At 46.1% G+C, this 23,672-nt stretch overlaps 1 protein-coding gene across 1 annotated transcript in view; it reads left to right on the plus strand.

The window, feature by feature from the left end:
- Nucleotides 1-23,672, plus strand: part of KCNK1 (potassium two pore domain channel subfamily K member 1) — a 71,485-nt gene that overhangs the window by 13,473 nt on the left and 34,340 nt on the right. Inside the window, exons 3-4 of the mRNA XM_060125525.1 lie at nucleotides 6,854-6,934; nucleotides 7,368-7,814. Coding sequence (XP_059981508.1) covers nucleotides 6,854-6,934; nucleotides 7,368-7,814 — 528 coding nt within the window. The remainder of the gene's footprint in view (nucleotides 1-6,853; nucleotides 6,935-7,367; nucleotides 7,815-23,672) is intronic.

Here is a 23,672-nt window from a genome sequence, read left to right on the forward strand (position 1 = left end):
TGCGTGTTAGGAACCCAGTGATTTGCACAGGTAATGTCTGCAGCATGAATTCAGAGAGAGAGAGAGAGAGATGAGGTTTTGTGTGTTTTGATAGTTAAAGAAAGAGACCTGAAAGGAAGATTTGAATGGGGTGTTGAAATACAGGAAAGTTTATGTGGAAGTGGCCTGTGATATGGAGGGAATTAAAGATTCTAGGATCTAGGGGACGTCCTGATACAGCAAACTGAGCCGTGTATGGGGTGAGGGTTTACAGACTTCACTTGGAGTCCTGGCCCTAGAGTTCAGTGGGAGTAGGTAGGGAATCTCAGTGTGCCCAGATCTGAAATTTGTCTCTCTGAGTAGATGGGTTCTTGAAAAGGTAAAAACACGGACCTTCAGCATGAAGCCCGTCTGTGCTGGAAAGCTTCCTGCATGCCAGCTAGCACCCGTGTCCCCGCTGCTGACCTGTGTCACATGCAAACAATAGTTTATGAAGAACATTGCCCTAGGCTGTCAAGGAGCTTGCAGCTTGCGCCTATCACCTCGGTAGGTAGGAGTGGGACACAGCAGCCCTGATGATTGCCAGCAGCCTGGGTTGGACACTCCAGGAGACAAAAGAGATATTGTCCTGCTCTTTTTTTTTTTTTTTTTCCTCTCGCTTTTCTAACATTAGGGCCATAAACCCCACACTGTGTAATGGTCTGAAATCATAGACAAACCAAGCCTGGGGAGAAGCCATTCCAAGCTGCTGAGACATATGACCTGGTTTTGGAAAGAGTGATGAGATGGCCTCAGGCTGCTGCTCTCAACGCACCGCGCCCGAGCGCTCTGGGGCCCGAGGGGAGGGAGGGGCGCTACTGGGGGTGGAGCCACCTTCCCAAGGCGCTTGGCAGCCAGAGCCCTGGATGTCGTTAGACTCTTACAGCTCCTCTAATTTTTTTAAACTTCACCTTCTCCGTTTTTCATTTCTGGTCCTTTCCCTCCTTATCTCTTCTTCCCCTGGAGGGAATGTTAAATAACGATTGAATAAGAGGTGAGGGGGATGGATTATGTTTTAACATCCACAGGGAAAGTGAGATTGGGAGGCATGGTTAAGAGACCGAGATGAGGGCAGGGAAACTACCAGCATCCCTTGCGCCAAGGGTGGACAGTCTCTCACAGGCTTGTGTGGCCACAAGGACCCTAAAGGGAGTCATCTGTCACTTGCTGCCCTCCCAGCGGATGCTGAGCCTGTCTAGAGGCTGAGCCTGATCTGCCCTCCTCCCGGGATGGACCCCTCCCATCACGATAAGGGATGCGGGGAGGCAGCAACAAGCTTTGCCAAAGATGACAGAGAAGTTGGGGGTCTGCTCGGTTGGGGTTCCCTGGCACTGGGCATGACTCCACCTGGGAGTTAGGGGCTCCAGGGCTGGAGCATCTTGGCAGTCTCTGGTTAGACATCCAGCAATTTTCAGAAGCACCTCAGGGCAACTTTACTTCACTCTTTTCTCCCCATACCCTTGCCCTTATAAATGGTGCAACCGTGACATCTCAGATTCCGAAAGCACCTTAAATGACAAAAGGCTCTCCATTTTGCCTTTCGAGTCCGTGATTGTTTGTCTTCTGCTTGAACAGTCATGGCAGGGAGCTTTCTAGAGACAGCTCATTCCATTGAAGTAAAGTCATGTGATAAGAATGTTCTCTCTTGCTGTGGTTTTTAAATCTTACGCCCTATATCTTCCACCCATTCGTCCTAGCTCTGCCCTGTGAAGATTTACAAGATAAACTCACACATTTTTTTTTTTTTCTATCAGCTATCAGATCGTACCAAATTTTCTTTCGTCAGGGCAAATGCCTGGGAATACTCCTGCCATTTCTCCAAGCTGGGCCTCCAGACCCATCACTAGCCAGGCGTATCTCATCTGGGTGTGTGTCAGGCCACTGAGGCCCCTTGTGCTGTGTCCCACCCGGACTGTCCAGCACCCTCAGGAAGTGAAGGATGTCTCCTTCTTCAAGGGCCCTCATCATGGATACAGCCTGGAGCTAGCTGGAGGATGGGGAAACTTCAGCCCACTCGTAATGCCTGTATCCTACTGTCAGCTCAAAACGCTGACTTTTAAAAAAATGGTGGTAAAGTACACATAACACAAAACCGAACATCTTAGCCGTTTTTAGTGTACAGTTCAGCGGCATCAAGTACAATGGTATTGTTATGCCACCATCACCACCATCCGTCTCCAGTACTTTTGCATCTTGCAACACTGAAACTCTGAACCCATTAAACAATAACTCCCCATCCCCTCCCCCCTCTCCAGCCCTTGGCAACCACAATTCTTACTACCTTCTGTCTCTGTGAATCTGACTACCCTCGGTACCCCATGTAAGTAGAATTATACAGTGTTTGTCCTTGAGTGATTGGTTTATTTCGCGTAGTGTAGCAACTCCAAAGTTCTTCCAGGTGGTAGCATGTGTCAGAATTTCATCCCTTTTTAAGGCTGAAAAAATCCTGTTGTCAGTATATACTACCTTTGGTTTATCGTTCATCCGTTAATGGACACTCGCGTTGCTTCCACCCCTTAGCTATTGTGAATAATGCTGCTATGAACACGGGTGTACAAATACCTCTTTGAATTCCTGTTTTCAGTTCTTTTGGGTACACATCCCCAAATGGAATTACAAACACTAACTTTATTTTTGCTGCTGGTTGACCTGATTTCACCAACCCAGTGTTCGTGAATTTTACTTTTTGATCCCAAGGGAAAGACTTTCCTGTGGAACTCCCATCTCTACGAATTGTTCCATCATCTCAACCTGTTGAGGTAATTAAACCCATTTACATGAACTGTTTGCCATTTATGCCTAATTATCATACAGCACAACAGCGATGATCGCTTACATCATTCACTTCATGTCAGATTAACTTGCCAGTTCTGTGCCAAGGGCAAGGTTTGTTTCTCACAAAGCTTGGTCACCTGTTTCCAAATTATGTCGATTAACATAATTTAATGTTAATGTAGGATGTAGGAAGCAGCCCCAGCCTGGTGACATACTGTCTCTCCCACTTATTTCAACCCCCTCCCTTCCCACCTTTGCCTAATTCTTGGGAGTCTCCGCACTCTTCTCTGAGCTTTCTTCCACATTCTCATTTTTTTTTCTTGAGAAATGCTTGGGATGGCCTCTGGTACACTGGCGTGGGGTAGCTCCAGCTTGTATGGTCCCCAGGAGGAGGCCGGAAGGGAAGTAGCTTCTCAGCAGTGTGGTACGTAGAAACCATGCGGGGTAAAGGTTTTAACAGAAGGAAAAAAATCCTACCATCACTAAGATTGCTAACTGTCCAGCAAAGGGGGCTGGGAAGAGGAAGGAGGCAGCCAGCTTCTATCACGGTGATACCCATCAACTCCAAGAGCCAGAAATACAGGAATTTTGCATCCCTCAGCCCAGCCCCGCCTCCTGGCTCTACTCAACAGATCTCACCCTGCAGGGAAGGACCTGTCAGACCACGCGTATGATAATTTCGTCTCTATCTGTAGTCTGAAGTAACAGGTGATTTTATTTTATTTTGTTTGTTTTGCTTTTTTAAATTTAATTCTTATTTTATTTTAGAGTATAGTTGATTTACAATGTTGTGTAAGTTTCAGGTGTACAGCAAAGTGATTCAGTTTTACATATACATATAGCCATTCTTTTTCAGATTCTTTTCCCATATAGGTTATTACATAATATTGAGTAGAGTTTCCTGTGCTATACAGTAAGTCCTTGTTGTTTATCTATTTTGTATATAGTAGTGTGTATCTGTTAACCCTGAACTCTGGAGAAAACCGTAATTCGAAAAGATAAATGCATCCCAACGTTCACTGCAGCATTATTTATAGTCGCCAGCACATGGAAGCAACCTAAATGTCCATCGACAGAGGAATGGATAAAGAAGATGTGGTACATACATACAATGAATATTACTCAGCCATAAAACAGGTGATTTTAAAGTATTTGGTATCCCTGGTCTGGCTGTTATATGGAACTGAGCAGGACCTTCAGCCAGAGAAGTGAAATATGGGAAGGAACAGCAGACACATTGGAAGAAAACATCTAATGATGAGTTTTAAAGTGAGGCATAGTCCAGATGCATGCTGTCCTGGGTTCTCTATTTTTTTTTACTTAAAAAGCTCCCCCCAAACTTCATGGCTGAAAACAACACCTACTTTATTAGAGCTCGTGATTCAAGCCAAGTTCAGCCAGGAGATTCTTCTGTTGCAGGGGACATTGACAGAGGTCCCTGGGTGGCGTTCAGCAGGTGGATGGCCGGATCTGGGGGGGTTGAACCTGGCATGTCCTGGGCCTCAGTGGGGATGGTGTGTGTGTGGGGGGCTGGTTCCACCGGAACGGTCACCTGGAACTCCTACACGCGGCCTCTCCAGCATGGCAGTTTAACTTGATGAACCTCAAGGTAATCAGAGATCCTAAGTTATGGCTGGGGGCTCCAAGAGAGGGGTGTTCCAGTGAGTGATGTCTGAAGCTGCTGGCCTTCTATGACCCAACCTTGAAATCACCTAGTGTCACCTCTTTTGGTTGAAAAAATCACAAGCCCACAGAGTTTCGGGAGCAGGAAACACAAAACCCTACCTTTTGTTGAGAAAAGGGTCAAAGAATTTGCAACCATGTGTTAAAGCTGCCATATATGTATATGTATATTTGAGTGCACGATGATAAAACCACACTGGTGTATGCAGTTGTTAACCACATGTACCCCACAAAATGCAGTGTTCAAAGGGTTCAGTGGTTTGAGAGGAGGAAGGAATCACATCCCCCCGGGGCATCGAGGTGCTGCGGACAAGGTACGGCATTAAAGCAGGCCCTGAAGCACAGGTACACGCGGTACATCACAGACAGAGATTGGGGCAGGGACTGTCTGAAACACATGAGCAGAGACACTGAGGCCGAACAAAAACCGAAAAAACAGTGACACTGGGAGAAAAGGCACCACAAGAGGCGGAAGGACAATGAGAGCGTGCTGCAGGCGGAGGTGACCTCGGGAGCATGGCGGTCCCCCGACATGTCACGCTGGCGAAGATCAAGAAGGATACGGTAGGAGGGGCAAGGGTTACAGAGCACGGGGCAGAGAACGTGCTACAGGATGGTGTAGACGCGAGGTGATTTTTTGAAGCGGAGAGAAAAGAGCTAGCAGAGCAGCAGTATTCAAGTTATAAAAGAGTAGGGGACTGGCTGGGGGGGGGGTCAAGATTCCTGGAGACTGAAGGGCTGGGAGTGGTGGCTTAAAGACTTCACCTTGAAAATAAGCAGGAGCTGTTTTCCTCAGGGTAACAGGGAAGGAAAGAAGTAGATTACTGATTAACAGATGTTGAAGTGAAGTAAAGGAGATGGATGACTTCAATCCTCCGAGTAAAGCAGGAGGTAAGTTCATTGACTGAAAGTAAAAAAAAAACACTGATGAGGATGTTAAAGATTTCCATGAAAATTTCTAAATAAATGAACACAAAATGGTTTTCATTTGGTTGGGTTTGTTTTTGTTTTTTTGAATTTCTTAAAGTAGGCAGATAGGAATTGTACTAAATAATTGTACTAAAGAATTCAGTTTTGTTTATTTTTAATATTTCTCTGGAATACAAAAATAGGTCCACTGTAGGGAATTCCCTGGCAGTCCAGTGGTTAGGACTCTGCGCTTTCACTGCTGAGGTCACGGGTTCAATCCCTGGTCAGGGAACTAAGATCCCACAAGCTTCACAGCACTGCCCCCCCCCAAAAAAAAAGGTCCACTTTAGAAAATTTGAAAAATATAAAAATGTCAAAGAAATAAATGTCCCCTATATACTCTACTATCATCCAAAGACAACTCTTAGGCGCTGGTTTGATTTGCAGTAGATCTATTATGCAGATAGTTCTGTTTTACAATACAAAATGCAAATATTTTACATATTTGAGATTCTATACTTAAGACCATATATACTCTATACATGAGATCGTTTAGCTTCAGTAGTCTTTAAACACACCTTTAATATGGTAACCATGCTGTAGAGACACCATAATTTATTTATTTAATTTACAATATTTTATTGAAGTATAGTTGATTTACAATGTTGTGTTAGTTTCTGGTGTACAGCAAAGGGATTCAGTCATACATATATACATTCTTTTTCATATTCTTTTCCATTATGGTTTATCACAGGATTCTGAATATGGTTCCCTGTGCTATACAGTAGGCCCTTGTTGTTTATCCATCCTATATGTAATAGTTTGCATCTGCTAGTCCCAAACTCTGAATCCATCCCTCCCTCACACCCCCTCCCGCTTGGCAACCACAAGTCTATTCTCTATGTCTGTGAATCTGTTTCATAGAAGAGTTCATTTGTGTCATATTTTAGATTCCACATAAAAATATCATCTGGTATTTGTCTTTCTTTATCTCACCGACTTCACTCAGTATGATAATCTCTAGGTCCATCCACGTTGCTGCAGATGGTATTATTTCATTCTTTTTTAGAGATATCATAATTTATTTAACCATTCCTCTATTTTGGAATAGTTAGATTGTTCCTGACTCTTCATTATTTCGTATATAATATAGATATATATTGTTTATGAACAGCCTTCTCTGTAAGTCTTTGTCTCCCTGATTATTTTTTCTTAGGACACATCACGGTGTCAGAGCACATAAACTCTTTCAAGGCTCTTGAAACCTACCCTCAAATCGCCTTTGCAAAAAGGGTGCACCAACTAGACTCTGGCCCACAGCAAGGTCGTCCCCTTAAAAAGAAATGCCACTCGGGAAAGCTCAGTTGCTTCTGGTAGTTGACATATTGGGACCTTTCTTCACTCTTCACGTTCTAAAGAATTAGGGTTCAGAAATGTGGCTTTTCCGAAACTCTGCCTTCCTCTCCAGGTTCCAGGTGCCTTCCAGCCCTGAGATTCCGGTCTTTTCACCATCATCACTGGCACCAGATTGCTCAACCCGCTCCGCCCAGTAAGAGAAGATGGAAAGTATTCCAGCGCTCTCTTTGTTGTAATAGTGGCTTTAAGAAGAAATAGGTGGGAAACGGTGTAGCTGGGACTGGGGTCTTGGAGCGGCAGCGAACAGCACAGAAATGTGTATACACACACACACACACACGCACGCAAGCACACACTCCCTCCCACCCCGCCTGCCGGGCGCTCGCGCGGGCTGGGAGGGGGAACCCGGGCGGGGAGCCGGAGGCGCCGCGAGGCGAGGCCGGGATGGGGGGGGGGGCGGGGGCCGGGCGGCCCGGGGGGCGGAGTCAAGGGCGGGGGCTCCCCGGCCGCGCGCCCAGCGCCCCGCGCAGCCTGCAAGTTTGCTCGGCGATCTCGGGCGACTCTCGGGCTACCTGAACCGGCCACCACGTCAGCGCCACATCATCTGGGTTTTTTCTGTTTGCAAGCAAACAGGAAAAGAAGGGCGAAGAAGCTCTCCGGAGCGGGCGGGCGGCGGGCCGGTCTGCGGCGCGGGCCTCGCGGCCGGGCGGCGGAGAAGATGCTGCAGTCCCTGGCCGGCAGCTCGTGCGTGCGCCTGGTGGAGCGGCACCGCTCGGCCTGGTGCTTCGGCTTCCTGGTGCTCGGCTACCTGCTCTACCTGGTCTTCGGCGCTGTGGTCTTCTCGTCGGTGGAGCTGCCCTACGAGGACCTGCTGCGCCAGGAGCTGCGCAAGCTGAAGCGGCGCTTCCTGGAGGAGCACGAGTGCCTGTCCGAGCCGCAGCTCGAGCAGTTCCTGGGCCGGGTGCTGGAGGCCAGCAACTATGGCGTGTCGGTGCTCAGCAACGCCTCGGGCAACTGGAACTGGGACTTCACCTCCGCGCTCTTCTTCGCCAGCACCGTGCTCTCCACCACAGGTAGGAGGCCCGCCCCGCGCCCCCGGCCCCGATCGGCCCCCTGATCCGCCCCCCGCCCCCGCCTTCCTCCTTCCATCCCCGGGCCCCTCCGGCTCTGATCACTGGGGACCGGCTCCGCGGCGCCGGAAGCCGGCGAGGTGGCCTCAGAGCGCGACTCGGGGGTGGCCTCCCGGAACTCTTAGATCGTGGTCCCTAACCCTTCGGCCTGGGCGGCTGCAGGGGTCCCTCGGGCTGCGGTTTTTAGTTCGCGACATCCTACACTGGACCGTCCTCTTGGAGTCGGTACCGTCCTGGCCAGCGCGCGGCGAGGCCGGGGCTGGTGGAAACTCTCCGGTGCTCCGAGGGCGCTCACCTCCCTCCCTCCCTCCCCCATCCCGTCCGGCCGAGGCTGCGGAGCCGAAGGATAACGCGTTAAAGGGTCACCTTCCGGAGGGGGCCTCTCTTCGGATGATGCAGTGGTGTTTTCGGCTCTTTTCTGTCGTGGGGGCCGTTTTAGGGTTAGCCGAGTGACAGCGCTCTGCTCTTCGCAGGTGACCTTTGAGCGCACAGGCCGATCCGGTTTCTTTTCGGAGCGGGAGGAGGTTTGAGGGAAGGGAGCATCCGATTGCCCGTGAACCGGCAAAATGGGGGCACCCTGATTCAGCATTTTTTTTTTTCAACTTTCCGTGTGCGAGGCCACCCTTCAACTTTCGCTCGCACCGCTCACCCGGCCACCCGGCAGGACGTTCACGGATGGAGGATGTCCTGGGGGCGGGAGGAGGCCGGCCCCACGCCCCAGGGCGCAGAAACTATGCCAGATTGGACGGAGCAGGCTAAGTTGTCCCAGCAGTGGCCAAGTGAGGCACGTATACACCTGAGGGGCAGGTATTATCCATTGGGCTCTGGACCCTGGCAAGTGGTCTCAGAGAGCATCCGGCGCGCCGTCCCGCCTTTATCCATGAGGTCAGTTCTTAGAACAGCCCATCTTGGCTTCCACAAGGTCACACGCTTCCCGGTTGCCGGTGTCGTCCTGGAACCTGGGCCTCGTGATTTCCCTGCCAGGACGTGCAGTACACCATCCCCCCACCTTTACAAGTGAATCAACTTGTGTTTCTCGGATTCTGCCTTCTCCCCGTCGCCTCCCAGGGATTAGTTCTTTATAATCCCCTTGGGTTAAACCCAGTTCTGCTGATTATTTGGTAATGAGTAATGGTATACTATCCAGGTTTCATGTAATACGGTGACTCAAGTGTGGGGTGAATTACTAAACTGACAGGAGTCTGCCCTGCAATAAACAAAAGTAGAATTCTACTTTGTATTGTGACGTTTTCGAAAAGTAGCCTTAAGACAGACTTGTTATCTTACTTTTTAACTTTTCCAACGCTGCTCTTTCGTTTTTGTTCTCCTGACCAGTCCCGCTTTCACTGTGTTTACCTCACTCTGTTCCTTAGATCCTTTAGCACTCACCTTGTCTTTCCTTTGGAGTATGTTTGTGCTAAATCGGGAATCATTTCTTCTCTGCAGAAGTAAGTGGTTTCACTGAGCTGCAGAAGGTCTACAGCTAGGTCACAATGTTGGGTAAATATTATGGAGAATGATGATAAGTTAACGGTACTTCAAAGATGGAACAGGAGTAAGAACTGTATTATGAGGAAAAGAACAGGTTTGCTGCTCCTGGGTGGGATTTTCCATCACTGATGCAGCTCTTGTATAATCTTAACATCAGATGCACCTAATTAAATGTCAAAAATACTAGTTTACATCTTGAACAGACAGTTCTTTCCCAGATTCCCTCCCTCCCTTTTTGCAACTAGAAAAATCTGCAGTTCTTGTTAAAAAAAAAAAAAAAGGTGGGGAAAGATGTCTTATTATTGGTATTCGGATTGCATTGTAGTTCCTAAGAAAGTGTGCATTCAGGCAAAACAAGAGTTCGTTTAGGAAATCAGTGCAAGGGAGCACTTAAGGATAAACTAGATGAAAAACATTTGCTTCTTGGTTTGTAAAATTAGCAAATCAGTGAATTCTTGTCATTGATAGAATAGAATTTACTAATTCAAATAGAATGTTAATAAAAATGTAGAATTTTATTCTAAATCATAGATACTCTTTTTTCGGTATTATATTGACCCATCCTGTGACATGTTTGATGTTCCATGTGTTACTGGTTTTGTGGCAGAGGGTCAGGTAATTTTAGGGTCAATCTAGTGTACTTCATTCCTAGAAAAATATTTTCTGGAAAAGTACCAGGCAACTCAAATGAATTGGAATCGTGGTTTATGCTTCTCTTCAGGTAGATATTAGACACGCTGTGATTTTTTTTCTTTTTGAATTTTATTTATTTTTGTACACAGCAGGTTCTTATTAGTTATCCATTTTATACATATTAGTGTATATATGTCAATCCCAATCTCCCAGTTCATCACCCCCCCACCCCCCGCCAGCTGTAATTTTTTTAAAACTCTTCTACCACGGATGATGGCAACTCACTGAGATAACTGTCACCCTGTCAATCAGTGCAGTCAACCCCTGGCTTGGCCAGAATGGTAACAATGGGGGTTACAAAGTTGCGGTTCTTGGTAGTCACCATCGTAACACAGGAACACGAACTCACTGACGGCAGAATCTTCTCCCAGAAAGTACAAGCTTCCATTTCTGGAACGAACTGGGTAAAGTCTTCCTTCATGGTCCGTTTGGAAGAAGCCTTAAGTTGGTAATTCAGCAATGTTCTCTTCATTCTTTGCTCTGCCAAGGACTCTGAACTATTTCCAGCAAATAATTGAACATCTCTTTACTTCTTGATTATAAAAAGATCTAGAGCAACATCTACATGGAAATCGTGAGCATGGAAGAAATTGCAGTCCACTTTTACCTTTTCAGAGGGCAGGGCTGTATAAAAATAAAAGGAGGTTATTATACATGTGGGTATTTCCCACATAACTGTGATTTTTTTTTTCAAGGATTAAAGAAATAATATCTAGGTGACACTTGGAGAGTAAGAAATAATTTTTCTTCAGTAGCCCTATAAAATGGTGAGCAATCTCATTCATTCTTAAGAACAGTTTGTCCAAAAACGGGTATGAATTTCATGTACAATATTCTGAGCAAAAGCCAAATACAAAAAAGTATTAGTCTGTAATTCCATTTATGTGACGTTCTAGAATAAACAAAATTAACATCTAGTGAAATATGCAGTGGAAGAGAGGTAAGGACTAGGGGATAATTCTGATGAGGAATGAGCACAAAAGTAATTTCTGGGGTGATGGAAGTAATCTGCTTATTGGTAGGACTGTAGTTGACACCGGTGTATGAATTTATCCAGATACATTGAATTTTGAACTTTGGATTTGTACATTTGACCATGCGTAAATTTTACCTAAAATCAGGGAACCATTAACAACAACAATATGATATGTGTAAAAATGATTATTACAGGGCTTCCCTGGTGGCGCAGTGGTTGAGAGTCCGTCTGCTGATGCAGGGGACACACATATGAGACCTTCCAGAATAACACTCCGTCCTGCCATTTTATTAGTAACTACCCTCTAGATGTCTGTAGTAATCTTTTTTTTTTTTTTTTTTTGCGGTACGCGGGGCTCTCTCTGTTGCAGCCTCTCCCGTTGCGGAGCACAGGCTCCGGACGCGCAGGCTCAGCGGCCATGGCTCACGGGCCCAGCCGCTCCGCGGCATGTGGGATCTTCCCGGACCGGGGCACGAACCCGTGTCGCCTGCATCGGCAGGCGGACTCTCAACCACTGGGCCACCAGGGAAGCCCTATGCTAGTTTTTGAAAAAGAAGAACCGAGGGGTATGTTCAACCCAGGCTCCTGATTTGTCTCTCCCCCGTGTCTCCCCTTTGGTAGCCATGGGTTTGTTTTCAGGATCTGTGAGTCTGTTTCTGCTTTGTAAATAAGTTCATTTGTGTCGTTTTTTAAATGGGATTCCACATATAAGTGATACCGAGTGACGTTTGTCTTTGTCTGACTTGCTTCACATAGTATGATGATCTCCAGGTCCATCCGTGTTGCTGCAAATGGCAAGATTTGCTGCTTTTTAATGGCCAACTAATATTCCATTTGTAAGCAAGACTTAAACACAGACTTAGAACTGTAAAACTCCTCAAAAAACATAAGGAAAACTTCTTGGACGTTGATCGTGGCAATATTTTTTGGATTTCACCTGAAAATCACAGGTAGCAAAGCCCAAAATACAAAAGTGGGACTACATCAAACTCAAAAGCTTCTACACAAAGGAAATAATCAACATATATTCTCTTTATCAGGGTGAAATCCTCTTCTATTAAGTGTTTATTGAGCATTTTTACTATGAAAGAGTTTTGCTTGTTGACAAATGCTTTTTCTCTAATGACATAATTTTGTGATTTTTAACTTTCTACCTTTAATATGCTATAATATATTACTTAATTATATTAATTAAACTAATTTTGTATTTCTGGGATTAATAATAATAAAAAAAGAACAGTTTGTCATGTCAGTTTACTACATATTTGCTTCATATTCATCTCCCTAAGCAAGGCTCTATCATGATGGTGGATGGGGAAAATATACAGTCTTTGTATGTATATGTGATTAAAGCTGCCACGACCTTTGCTGCTTTACGAGTATGGGGTCCACACGATTGCTCAGTCCCCGTTTCCATGCTGCCTTGTCCCTCGTTATGAAGAGCTGTTTTAAGACTCTTATTTAAAGGGCCCAGAAAAGGAACTTAATTTGGCTTGTTTTCTAATGGCCTTTGTGTTAGTCAGGTCGGCAGCATTGGCAGTTTTCAAAAAAAGAGGGTGGGAAAAGGTAATGGGAGGTGCCTGATGGATCCTTAGTTTTCAGATTATTTTCAGAAGGAGAAGTGTATTTTCACCAACAACAGCTATTTATTGAGCTCTTAGAATAGAATAGGGGTGGGTGAACTATGGCTTCAGGGTCAAATCTGACCCACCACCTATTTTTGTGTGTCCCAAGCTAAGAATGGTTTTTATATCTTCAAATAGCTGAAAAGAAGTCAAAAGGAAAACAGTACTTCCTGACACATTAAAGTTTTTTGGAAATCACATTTCAGCGTCCATGAACGAATTTTATTGCTGTACGGCCGCACACCCATCTGCTTCTGTATCATGGTTGCTTTCCACGTCCAATGGCAGAGCTGAGAGTTGTGACAGAAACTAGAGGCCCATGTGCCCTAAAATATTAACTGTCTGGCCTTTTGTAGAAAAAGTTTGCCAACCCTTCCTTAAAATGATGTTTGGAAGGAACTCTAAGTCAGAGGAGTTCTAAGTGCCTTACTTCCTTTTGGAAAACTTTCTAGAAGACAGTTTAGCTCCCTCAGGTTTCTTTGTGCTGTTTTTTTAAGTGGTTTGCAACATTTAAATTATGCACTGCCACCCATAGCCTCTTCCAGAACAAATGATTGTTTCTTATAGGATGTGTCACTAGTTTTTGGTCAAATCTGTGACGCACTGCTTTTTTTCTTTTCTTTTTAATGGTGACAGGGCTACACTTCATGTTGGGATTACCTTATCTAAAATGTGCAGTAAATACTATATTATATCTGGAGCAGAAATGACAACAAGGAAGGAAATTCCACCAGAAGCAAACAAGCAAACTCTATCAGCCAGAAGAGAGATCTGACATCCCACGTGCAGAAGTTTGCGCTGTTTATTCACAGGAGAGCCTTTGGTCTTGATTTTGAGCCTTTACGTTTAATTCTAACAAATTCAATGATCTGGTTTTCAAGCCCCTAAAAAATGAAAAAAGGAAAGGCGCAGCTCCAGGCAAACGTTAAGAGAAAGGTCATGAAAAGACACATACCTTAAAAACCAGGGAAATAAAATGATACTGTGTGCCAGGCAGTATTTCCATATATTACCTTCTGTGCATTGCCAGGAAGTGATGAGGTGTAGGTGTCATTATCCTAACTTTACAGAGGCTGGGACGGAAGTTTTGCTTGAGTGACTTCTCTAACTGGGTCACAGAGCTAGAAGTGACTGGCCTTGATTTAAATCCAGACGTGTCTGAATTAAGAACTTGAGTTTTACCTACTGTCTGGGCATAGGGGGATGTTTTGGGATGACTCCTGTCCCCCAGATTCAGATGTTGAAGTCCTCACCCCAGTACTTCAACATGTGACTATATACTTGGAGGTAGGACCTTTGAAGAGGTGATTAAGTTAAAATGAGGACCCAGTGAGAATGTGGCCATCTGCAAGCCAAGGAGAGAGGCCTCAGAAGAAACCAACCCTGCAGACACCTTGATCTTGGACTTCCAGCCTCCAGAACTGGGAGAAAATAAATTTCTTTGTTCAAGTCACCCAGTCACTTTGTAATGGCAACCCCAGCAAACTAATACAGAATTACTCAAGTAATTATTTTTTAGTTGTACAAATAACCCCTCCACCCCTCCCCAAAAATATAGGAGCACAAACATAATTTTTAAGGTCTTTACTGTTGCAGCCAACAATTTCATTTGCCTGGGTTGGGTTGGACATCCTTGTTTTAGAACACAGTCTAGTAATTGATATAATTGAAATATATTGAAGTGATCATTGAAATACCGAGAACAATACTTCAACATGCTTCTGTTTAAGAAAACACAGATGTGTGTGATAAATTCTAGAAACATTTCCATCCAATAATGATCAAAGAGTAGACATCAGTGTTTAATGTGTAAACCCATACCTGTGTATAGAACATCAGTTCTTTAGTATTTTGAATGTTTTTTTTTTCCAAGACTATAAATATGCTGTTATCTGTGCCTGTTTTATGGCACCTGGGACATACTGTACTGTTATACATGAATGTATCTTGAAAGAAAGTATGTGTTGCTTTTGTGATACAACTGTAAGTCTTGTCCAGACTACAATCTCCAGTTATCCCAGTAGCGTAGGGGGAGGTCTGGTGCCTTTCAGGACGAGTTTTTACGGCACTGCTGGTCGTTGGGGCAGAGCACCAACGTGGAGGAGTAGAGTGCTGGAAGTTTGGAGCAAGTGGAATTGCTAATGCTCAACTGTTTTAACCCATACGAATGTCCAGCTCACGTGGGTCAACTTACTACAAGCTGGCTTCAGGCACAGAGACGGTGTCTACACCGTGCACTCTCCTTGGCGTGGTTAGAGTGCCCTGTGCCCGATTTTATTCTTAAGAGATGTCATCATTCGATCCCAACTGGGGCCAAATCTATGAACGACTGAGATGCTTTGCTTCTCCGTTAACTGGTGTGTGATCATACTGCCTCTTACCGGCACGAGACAAAGGCTGTGTCTCTATTGAAAAGTGGGCAACTTCAGAGGTGCCGTCTTCACCGCCATGATGTTTCTTTCTCTCTCCTTCACTCAGTTGGTGCTCTGACTTGCTTTGTTCCTTCTGGGTAGATTCCTTGTCCTCAGAGTTTGTGGCCACTCTCTGTCGGGGCAGGGCTGTGCCCCTGACCAGAGGTCAAAATGAAGAAAGTGGGGTAGGGAGTTGCTGGCTTTCTTATTCCACACTTTCAACAAATAAAAACTATATTCTGTAGTTTTCAAGGAATATGCCGTCCTTTTGCTTGACTCTCATGGGTTTCTCTGCTCTTTTCCAATAAGTTTCTTTGTTTTGATTGTTCATTTTAAATCTGGATGATGGAGGTGTAATTTCGTACGGGAAAATATATCCTTTTTAAGGATACTGCTGTATGAATTTTCCCACCAGCATCATCAAGATAGAGAATATATCCATCACCCTACAAGGTTTCTTCATGCTCTTTTCTTGTCACTTTCTTCTACCCAAAGTCAGAAACTGACGACTACTTTGCTGTAGCTTTTCTAGAATGTCATATAAATGAAATGATATGGTATGCAAAAAAAAAAAAAAAAGAAGGGGGGTTGGAGGTATAGAGGGGCTGTATCTGAAAGGGCTGTGTGATTCTCTCCCTGAGCATGAATCAGACCAGCAGGGGTTGTCTGTTATTTTCTAGCCGTGTTCATGTTTCTCCCCTGAACTGGTAAAACAGTATCAATTCTTATATTAAAGAGATTAATTGGGTTATCTTAGACATGGGCAGTGTTTGTTTTTTTTGTTTGTTTTTTTTTTTGCTGTACGCGGGCCTCTCACTGTTGTGGCCTCTCGCGTTGCGGAGCACAGGTTCCGGACGCGCAGGCTCAGCGGCCATGGCCCACGGGCCCACGGGCCCAGCCGCTCCGCGGCATGTAGGATCTTCCCAGATCGAGGCACGAACCCGTGTCCCCTGCATCGGCAGGCGGACTCTCAGTCACTGCGCCACCAGGGAAGCCCCGGGCGGTGTGTTTTAATTGGCTCCCATATGCTCAATCCCAGATCAGAGTCTAACTGTTTGCATTGGCTCCTCGGGCTCAGGTCGACTTGCTCTGTGAAAGCAAAGCCTGCCCTCTGAAGCCTGGGCGGATTGATACCTGGTGATGAGCTTTAGGCACGAAGCTCCCGGGGAACTCAGAGACCCCGTTCATGCAGTGTCAGTATAACCCCGGCTAATGGGTGCAGAGCAGAGACAGCAAAAGCACACAGAATAAAAAACGCTAGTTTTCATTTGCCTTGAATGTGGTCCATAGATTGCACGTGAGAATAAGAGTTGGCGGCTCTGATGATAATCTCCGGCCCTTGTTACTGCTTTGGTGGCACCGTGACCCGAGTTAAGCTGTTTAATCAAGTCGATGCCTCAGTCCCCTTTCCACTCAGCTTTATGGAAGCCTCCTGCGGTTTATTCAGACCCTGGTTTTCATTGTTTGGTCTGCAGCACAGTCTGATCAGTGAGCCTCCTGCCTGAGGGCTCCCATAAGGCCTTGTGCACTCCCTTATGTTGGAACAGTCCATTCTAATGTTACAGCACTTACCACCTTGTACTGACATCATTTGTTTCCCTATCTGACCTCTCCCAAGAGCGGCGCTGAGTCTGAGCACATTCTCAGCCTCCCTTCCCATCCCCAGCACCCGGTAGGTCCTCATTAAGTGCAATTTAAGGCACATATCTTCACACTTGGGAATCTGTTTCCTCTTCTGGAGAACGAGGAAGGTTCTAAAGATGTTCTTCATTTTCAGGAGGCCTTTAGATGTAATTCTATTGCCATGATGAAGAGACAGAGGCCCAAATTGCTTTAATAACTTTTGAAGTTATTCATATTGTCAACTGAAAAATTTTGCACAACCTAAAAGTTGAGAATTTCGTTTTATTCGGCGGACATCCTGAGGACTTCAAGCTTGGGACACAGCATCTCAGATAACTCTGAGGGACTGCTCCGAAAAGGCATAGGGGGAGCCAGGATAGAGAGGAGTTTTTGCAACAGAGACCAGGTAGTCAAAACATCAAGAGGTTACTGTTCATTAAGGAAAACCGGACCTCTCAAGTTGAGGAATTTAGTGCTTTTCTCTGTAGGGGAAGATGCAAAGTCTGGGCTCATTGAATTCATGCCTTTGATACGCACGTCAGCTATGTGAGGCCAGTGTCCCGTGCTTCTAATCCTGAGTCTCGGAATGCGCGATCAGGCGGCTGTAATGTGAAGGCTCAACGGCTGCAGCATTGTTTACTGATGTATAGCAGGCAATATTTTTTATTCACGGTATAAAAGCAGGTGTAGCTGAGTGCCTCCTGTCCACTCAGTGCCCTGTGAAGGGTCCTAGGGGATCTAAAGGAAGGACGAAGGGATTCTTAAGCCAGTGTTTATTGGGCCCTTGGGGATCTTGCCTTCCTGGATGTGTCCATCTAGGAGGGGGAGAGATGCAGGAAACAAGATAACTAAGTTAAGTGCATAGTACGTACCATGGGGATGAATCTAAGGAGAAACGTCCTGCAGCGAAGGGAACCAAGGAGCTAGGGAGCAGGTATTAGTGTGTGCTCGGGGCAGGGTGGGGTCCAGGATGGGGTGGTCTTTGATGAGGAAGCCAAAAGAGGCCTTCCTGAGGAGATGGCATTTGAGTAAAGAGCGGAAGGAGGTGGGAGGCCATTATATAGCCATCTGGGGAACTGTGTTCCAGGACCGGGCCCCCATATTGGAGGGGCAGCTGGAAAGCCACTGTGGCTGGATCGCAGTGAGAGGGGGAGTAATGGGGCCTGTGGTGGAGGATGTCATAGGCCACTGCAGAGCATCTTGCTGTTGTCTCAGCAAGGTGGAGAGTACTGGGAGATTTTTAGTAAAGGGCAGTGGAAATAGGTGTGAGAGTGGTCAGATTTCGGGCATGTATTGATGATAGAACCCACAGGGTTTGCTGATGGATTGGATGTGACTTGTGAGACAGAGTGGTCAAGAGGGAACCCTCCCCCCAGGTTTTTGGTCAGAGCCCCTGGCCGTGTGGAGACAGAGGGAAAGCTGGGGAAGGATGGGGTGTTGGGTGGAGCTCAGATGTGGGCCTGCTGAGCTTGAGATTCCTACTGGGTGTCCAGGGGTCTCCAGAAAGCATACACTCACCCCATTGTGGTGGCCTGGGGAGACTGTAACTGCTTCCGTTTGTTCAGCGGGCCTTGATTTCAGGTAACATCACCTGCATCATTTATCTGACTGCAGAGGTTTTGAGGGGTGATATCTGAACTTGTCCTTGAAGGAGAATGAGAGTGTCCTTAAATAGAAAAGAGGGAAAGGTACTCAGATTGAAAATGTGAATTCTCTGGGCTGAGTTGCCCTTTGAGGAATGCATTTAACCATAGTTTAAACTCTGCTTCAACCTTCAAGCTAAGAAAGAGCATCTAAACTGTCGTATTGTTTTCTACTTTAGTATTATGTAAGGCTGCGTGGGAAACTGGGGGGGAAGGGCAGAAGGGTTTGCTTCATATTTTCTTAAGTTTAACAATCGTATATTTAGCATTTGATACAGTTCAATGTAAAATTTACATTATATTTTGTCCAAAGAAAAACAATAAATAAATATCTTTGGTATACTTTTTTTAGGAGCAGCTAACATTTAAGTTACCAAGGAATCAATCTAGGTCGCTTCTCTTTTTAGGAAGTAAATAAGAAAAACATGAGTTTTTTGTTTTTCCCACAAGGGATCTAGACATTTTCAGAGTCTGTCAGTTTCAAATAAACACATTTACGGTTTGTAACAAATGGGAAAATTATCATGTGACTCAGACAACCACCTGAGTAATTTTCATTTCCTCAGAGTATTTTGTTTTATTAAGTTTGCCAAATTGCCACGTGAAATGATCCCATTTGTATAGCTCCCTGCTCATGGCCGTCCATGGTCTAAGCATCCTCTTCTTTTTCTCAAATGTTGTTTTTTTGATGTCGTCTCCGCTTGTGCGTAACAGGAAGGAAAGCAGTGTGTGAAACTAGAATTAAAAGGTTAAAACCTTATTGTAACTAAAATTCTTCAAATGTTTGAACACCGGTTGCCAAGGCGCTCAATTATTTAAAGACTGGTGTTAGGTGGATTAAGTTAATTAAAGCAGCCGGAGAGGCTGTTCTGCAGCTGCCTGGGTGTCAGATGCCCCACTGAGAAGTTATGAGTGGGGAGAGAAGCCTCCACATCACGACCTACCTGCCACCAGCGCTGGGACTTGAGCCATGGCAGCAAAACAGCCACTGGCCAGTGATGCAGATGCAGTGCCCAGCAGGGGGAGCGGAGCCCCGGCCTCACCTCCGCCAAAGGGACCAGCAATCTTCCACCTTACCTTGTGCGCCCCACCTCCCTGATGCATCTTATATTTAAAGATGGAAAGGACAAACTGAAATTGACAACGACAGCGACAAAAATGCAAACTTCTGTTAGTAGTTTATGGAACACGATCTAAGCCTGCATTCGTTCTCCTAGCAGCTCTGGCTGAACATCTACTATTTAAAAAGATCATCTGGGGCTTCCCTGGTGGCGTAGTGGTTGAGAGTCCGCCTACCTATGCAGGGGACGCAGGTTCGTGCCCCGGTCCGGGAAGATCCCACATGCCGCGGAGTGGCTGGGCCCGTGAGCCATGGCCGCTGGGCTTGCGCGTCCGGAGCCTGTGCTCCGCAACGGAAGAGGCCACAACAGTGAGAGGCCTGCGTACCGCAAAAAAAAAAAAAAAAAAAAAATGGCTGAAAGAGATAACCACTGACTTCAAAAAGCCTGCAGTCCAGGGACTTCCCAGGTGGGCCAGTGGTTAAGAGTCCATCATCTAGGACTTCCCTGGTGGCACAATGGTTAGGAATCTGCCTGCTAATGCAGGGGACGCGGGTTCGAGCCCTGGTCCGGGAAGATCTCGCATGCCACGGAGCAACTAAGCCCGTGCGCCACAACTACTGGGCCTGCGAGCCACAACTACTGAAGCTCGCGTGCCTAGAGCCCTAGCTCCACAACAAGAGAAGCCACCGCAATGAGACACCTGCGCACCGCAATGAACAGTAGCCCCCACTCGCCGCACCTAGAGAAAGCCTGCATGCAGCAACGAAGACCCAACACAGCCAAAAGTAAATAAATATATATATATATAAAAAGAATCCACCATCTAATTCAGGGGATGCCGTTTCGATCCCTGGTCAGGGAACTAAGATCCCACATGCTGCAGGGCAACTAAGCCTTTGGGCCAAAACTAGAGAAGCTAGTGTGCCGCAACTACTGAGCCCACGCGCTCTGGAGCCTGATCGCCACAACCAGAGAAGGCCACACGCTGCAATGAAGACCCAGCACAGCCAAAAAAAAAAAAAAAAAAGAAGGCTGCAGTCCAGCTGCGGAGGGTAAACTAATACATAAACAGCCGTACGGAGTATAGATAGATACCTATGTGCTGAATTGTGTGAGGCCCTGGGGGCAACTGTAGGAGTTTGCAGGGGAGACCAGGGTGGGCTGAGGCGCTCAGAGAAGCCTCACGTATGCTCAGCACTGGTACCCAAAGAGGAATTGAGCCTGGCCTTCGAGAGAGCATGGGATGCCAGCCTCACCCAGCCCAGAGCCACCTGTGGGTGAGCCGCTGAAGAGATGTACATGTCGAGGCGAGGGCCTCGAACGTGGGAAGCAGAGTTTGCGCGTGACTCTGTGGGTAATAGGGTGCCACTGCAGGTTCCCGAGCCTGCGCTGTGATGAACAGTCCGGCCTGCAGACTGGCTTAAGAGGAGGGAAGCTAAACGTAGGGGCCACGGCTCTGAGGCTTTTGCAGTCAGTCAAACACAGGTAGCTTGCACTGAAGAAGAGACAGAAGTGCCCAGAGGACCACCAGAGTATGGAGAGTTGCAGGATGGGGTGGGGAAGGGCCCCAGGAAGAGCTCACACAGAGCTCGTAAGTGGACATAAATGGGGACTTCTAGGCCCTGGGGCAGTGGGATAAGGGAGATCACCATGGCCTGGCATACCGAGAATTTCACAGCCCACACCCCCATGAGATTAATGTGGATCACCATGTTGCTCAAGTTCTTGCCGGGTGTGTATGTGGCCGGAAACAACCCCAGGCCTGTTCTCCTTCACCTCCTCACCCTTCTGTGGGTTGCCCAGCCCCCAGACTTTGGTGTGTTTCTGGGGGACGCAGGGAGGCTATGGCGAGCTGGGTCCCTCCCCGCAAGTTCTCGTGGCTTCAGCCACAGGATGATGAACAAGCTCTCCAGGCTGTGGCAATCAATGTTTCTTGTAGTTATTAGTATGTCATTTAGTTACAAAGGAGCATTTCTAAATAGTGTGGAAAAATTCAAAGTCGGTAGAATAGCCATTCCCCAGATCATGTGTGTACTTCTACTTGGCTCTAAGTTAGTTCTCTTTGGACAGACTAAAATCTCAACTTCAGCCCCGTTCCTGAGTGACCAAGCTCCTGACTTTAAAAGAAACACACATATTATACATGTGGTTCTTTGCATTTCATAATCATGCAAGAGGATTCCCTAGTGCGCAGACTCAGCATAAGGACGTCTGGCTTCGCTCTAATCTGCTAGTCTTCATTTTTGCTTCAAGGGCAGCCAGTATTACAAATCCTTTCTTCACGAGGAAGCTGGGATGGCAGAACAGCTGTATGAAAACTCATAAATGCTTTGAGGCAAAGGCACCCCTTAGTATATACATCTTTAAATTCACGGTCTTATTCTGTTTCCTTCCTCATCAGATGTGACTTTTATTTTTAACCACACACGTGATCACACTAGCAAAGTCTCCTTTTCCTTCTTGCTACCTCATTGGAAAGCCGTGAACTCAAGAAGTGTGTTCCGTGTTGAACCCACATGTGCACAGTTGTTTTCGTAGCCAAGGTATTTCCACAGCTCCTTGGTGAGTCTGAGAGATTCCCATATTTGGAAATGTTGAAAAGCAAAGCAAAGTTGATCAGGTTTTTAATTCTCTTAAAAATCTGCCCAAGGGACTTCCCTGGTGGTGCAGTTGTTAAGAATCCACCATCTAGGACTTCCCTGGTGGCACAGTGGTTAGGAATCCGCCTGCCAATGCAGGGGACATGGGTTCAAGCCCTGGTCCGGGAAGAACCCACATGCCACGGAGCAACTAAGCCCATGAGCCACAACTCCTGAAGCCCGCGCATCTAGAGCCCGTGCTCCACAACAAGAGAAGCCACTGCAGTGAGAAGCCCACACGCCGCAACGAAGACCCAATGCAGCCAAAAATAAATAAATAAAATAAATAAAGATCTGCCCAAACAAATTTATGGTTGCCAAGGGGGAAAGGGATCGGGGGAGGGATAAATTGGGAGATTGGGATTGACATATTCACACTACTATATATAAAATAGATAACTAATAAGGACCTGCCGTATAGCACAGGGAACTCTACTCAATACTCTGTAATGACCTGTATGGGGAAAGAATCTAAAGAAGACTTGGATGTATGTCTGTATAACTGATCCACTTTGCTGTACACCTGAAACACAACGTTGTAAATCAACTATACTCCAATAAAAATTAATTTTAAAAAAAGAATCTGTCATCTAACCTCTGAGAATCCACCCTGGTGAATTTCAGTGTTAGACCCTACCCCTGCCCCAAGGTCTCCTTGGTCAGAGGTACTCTCAGGGCAGTAAGAGCCCAGCAGAAAAGTGATACAGAGCTCCCCTGAAGCAGGTGAGAGGCAGGGCTCGGGCATTTCCAAAAGACTAAATTAGAATAGGTTAAATGTTATTCTTATAATAATGTCACCCTTACTTCCATTCTAATAAGCTTTCTTGAATAGGAAAAAAAAATGCATTACCTCTGGCTGGGAGAATTTTGCACCATCCACGGTCTGTTTTATTTCTACCAGTGTTGGGAATTCGTAATTCTAAAAGGCGTGATGGTTACTGATTTTCATAGTGTTTCTTTCCCTTTCCAACCAACTGGATACCACACCAGGGTATATGCCCACGAGAGCGTGTCACACGCTGGCTAGCTGATGTCTGTTTAGCTATTGGGTAAGAGGAGGAGAGTCGTTGCTCGAAGACACAAAGTTTAATTAGGCCCACCTCATTATTATGTTTCTCCTTAATGAGTAGGGTTTTAAGCCCAACAGTTATCAGCTCAAAAGCAGAAAAAAATTAGCCTGTGCCCTGGTACATTGAAGAGAGTATGCAGCGCGTTAACTCAGCGTGAATTTAATTGAATTCCTCCTCGCTCATATACATGATGGTTTTGAAAGCCACTCTCCCTTCTATCTAAAAGTGCAAAAAAGCCACTCAATTTCATCTGTCCACTTCGCATGCTTTAAAAGGTGTGTGCATGCAGGAACCCAGTGAGATGATTCCTTTGCTTCTGAGTTTTTCCAGCCTCCCCTTTTTTCCCCTCACCTGTGCAGTGAGGCTGGGCTAGAATCTTAGTGATATGTTCCCAAAGAAGTACCCTCACACTTCTCACACAGCGTGGTCGTTCCTGTGTGTGCTCTCGTTAAAGGCCGATGGGTTCAGCCTTTTCCCCAGCAGGTAACTCTCCATTTCTCATTAAATGCAGAGGTAGAGAGAGTGTGTCATCCAGAAGCTTTAGTGACTGAGCCTGTCTTCTGGTTCGA

This window comes from Lagenorhynchus albirostris, chromosome 16 (assembly GCF_949774975.1).
Source record: "Lagenorhynchus albirostris chromosome 16, mLagAlb1.1, whole genome shotgun sequence".
Taxonomy (NCBI): domain Eukaryota; kingdom Metazoa; phylum Chordata; class Mammalia; order Artiodactyla; family Delphinidae; genus Lagenorhynchus; species Lagenorhynchus albirostris.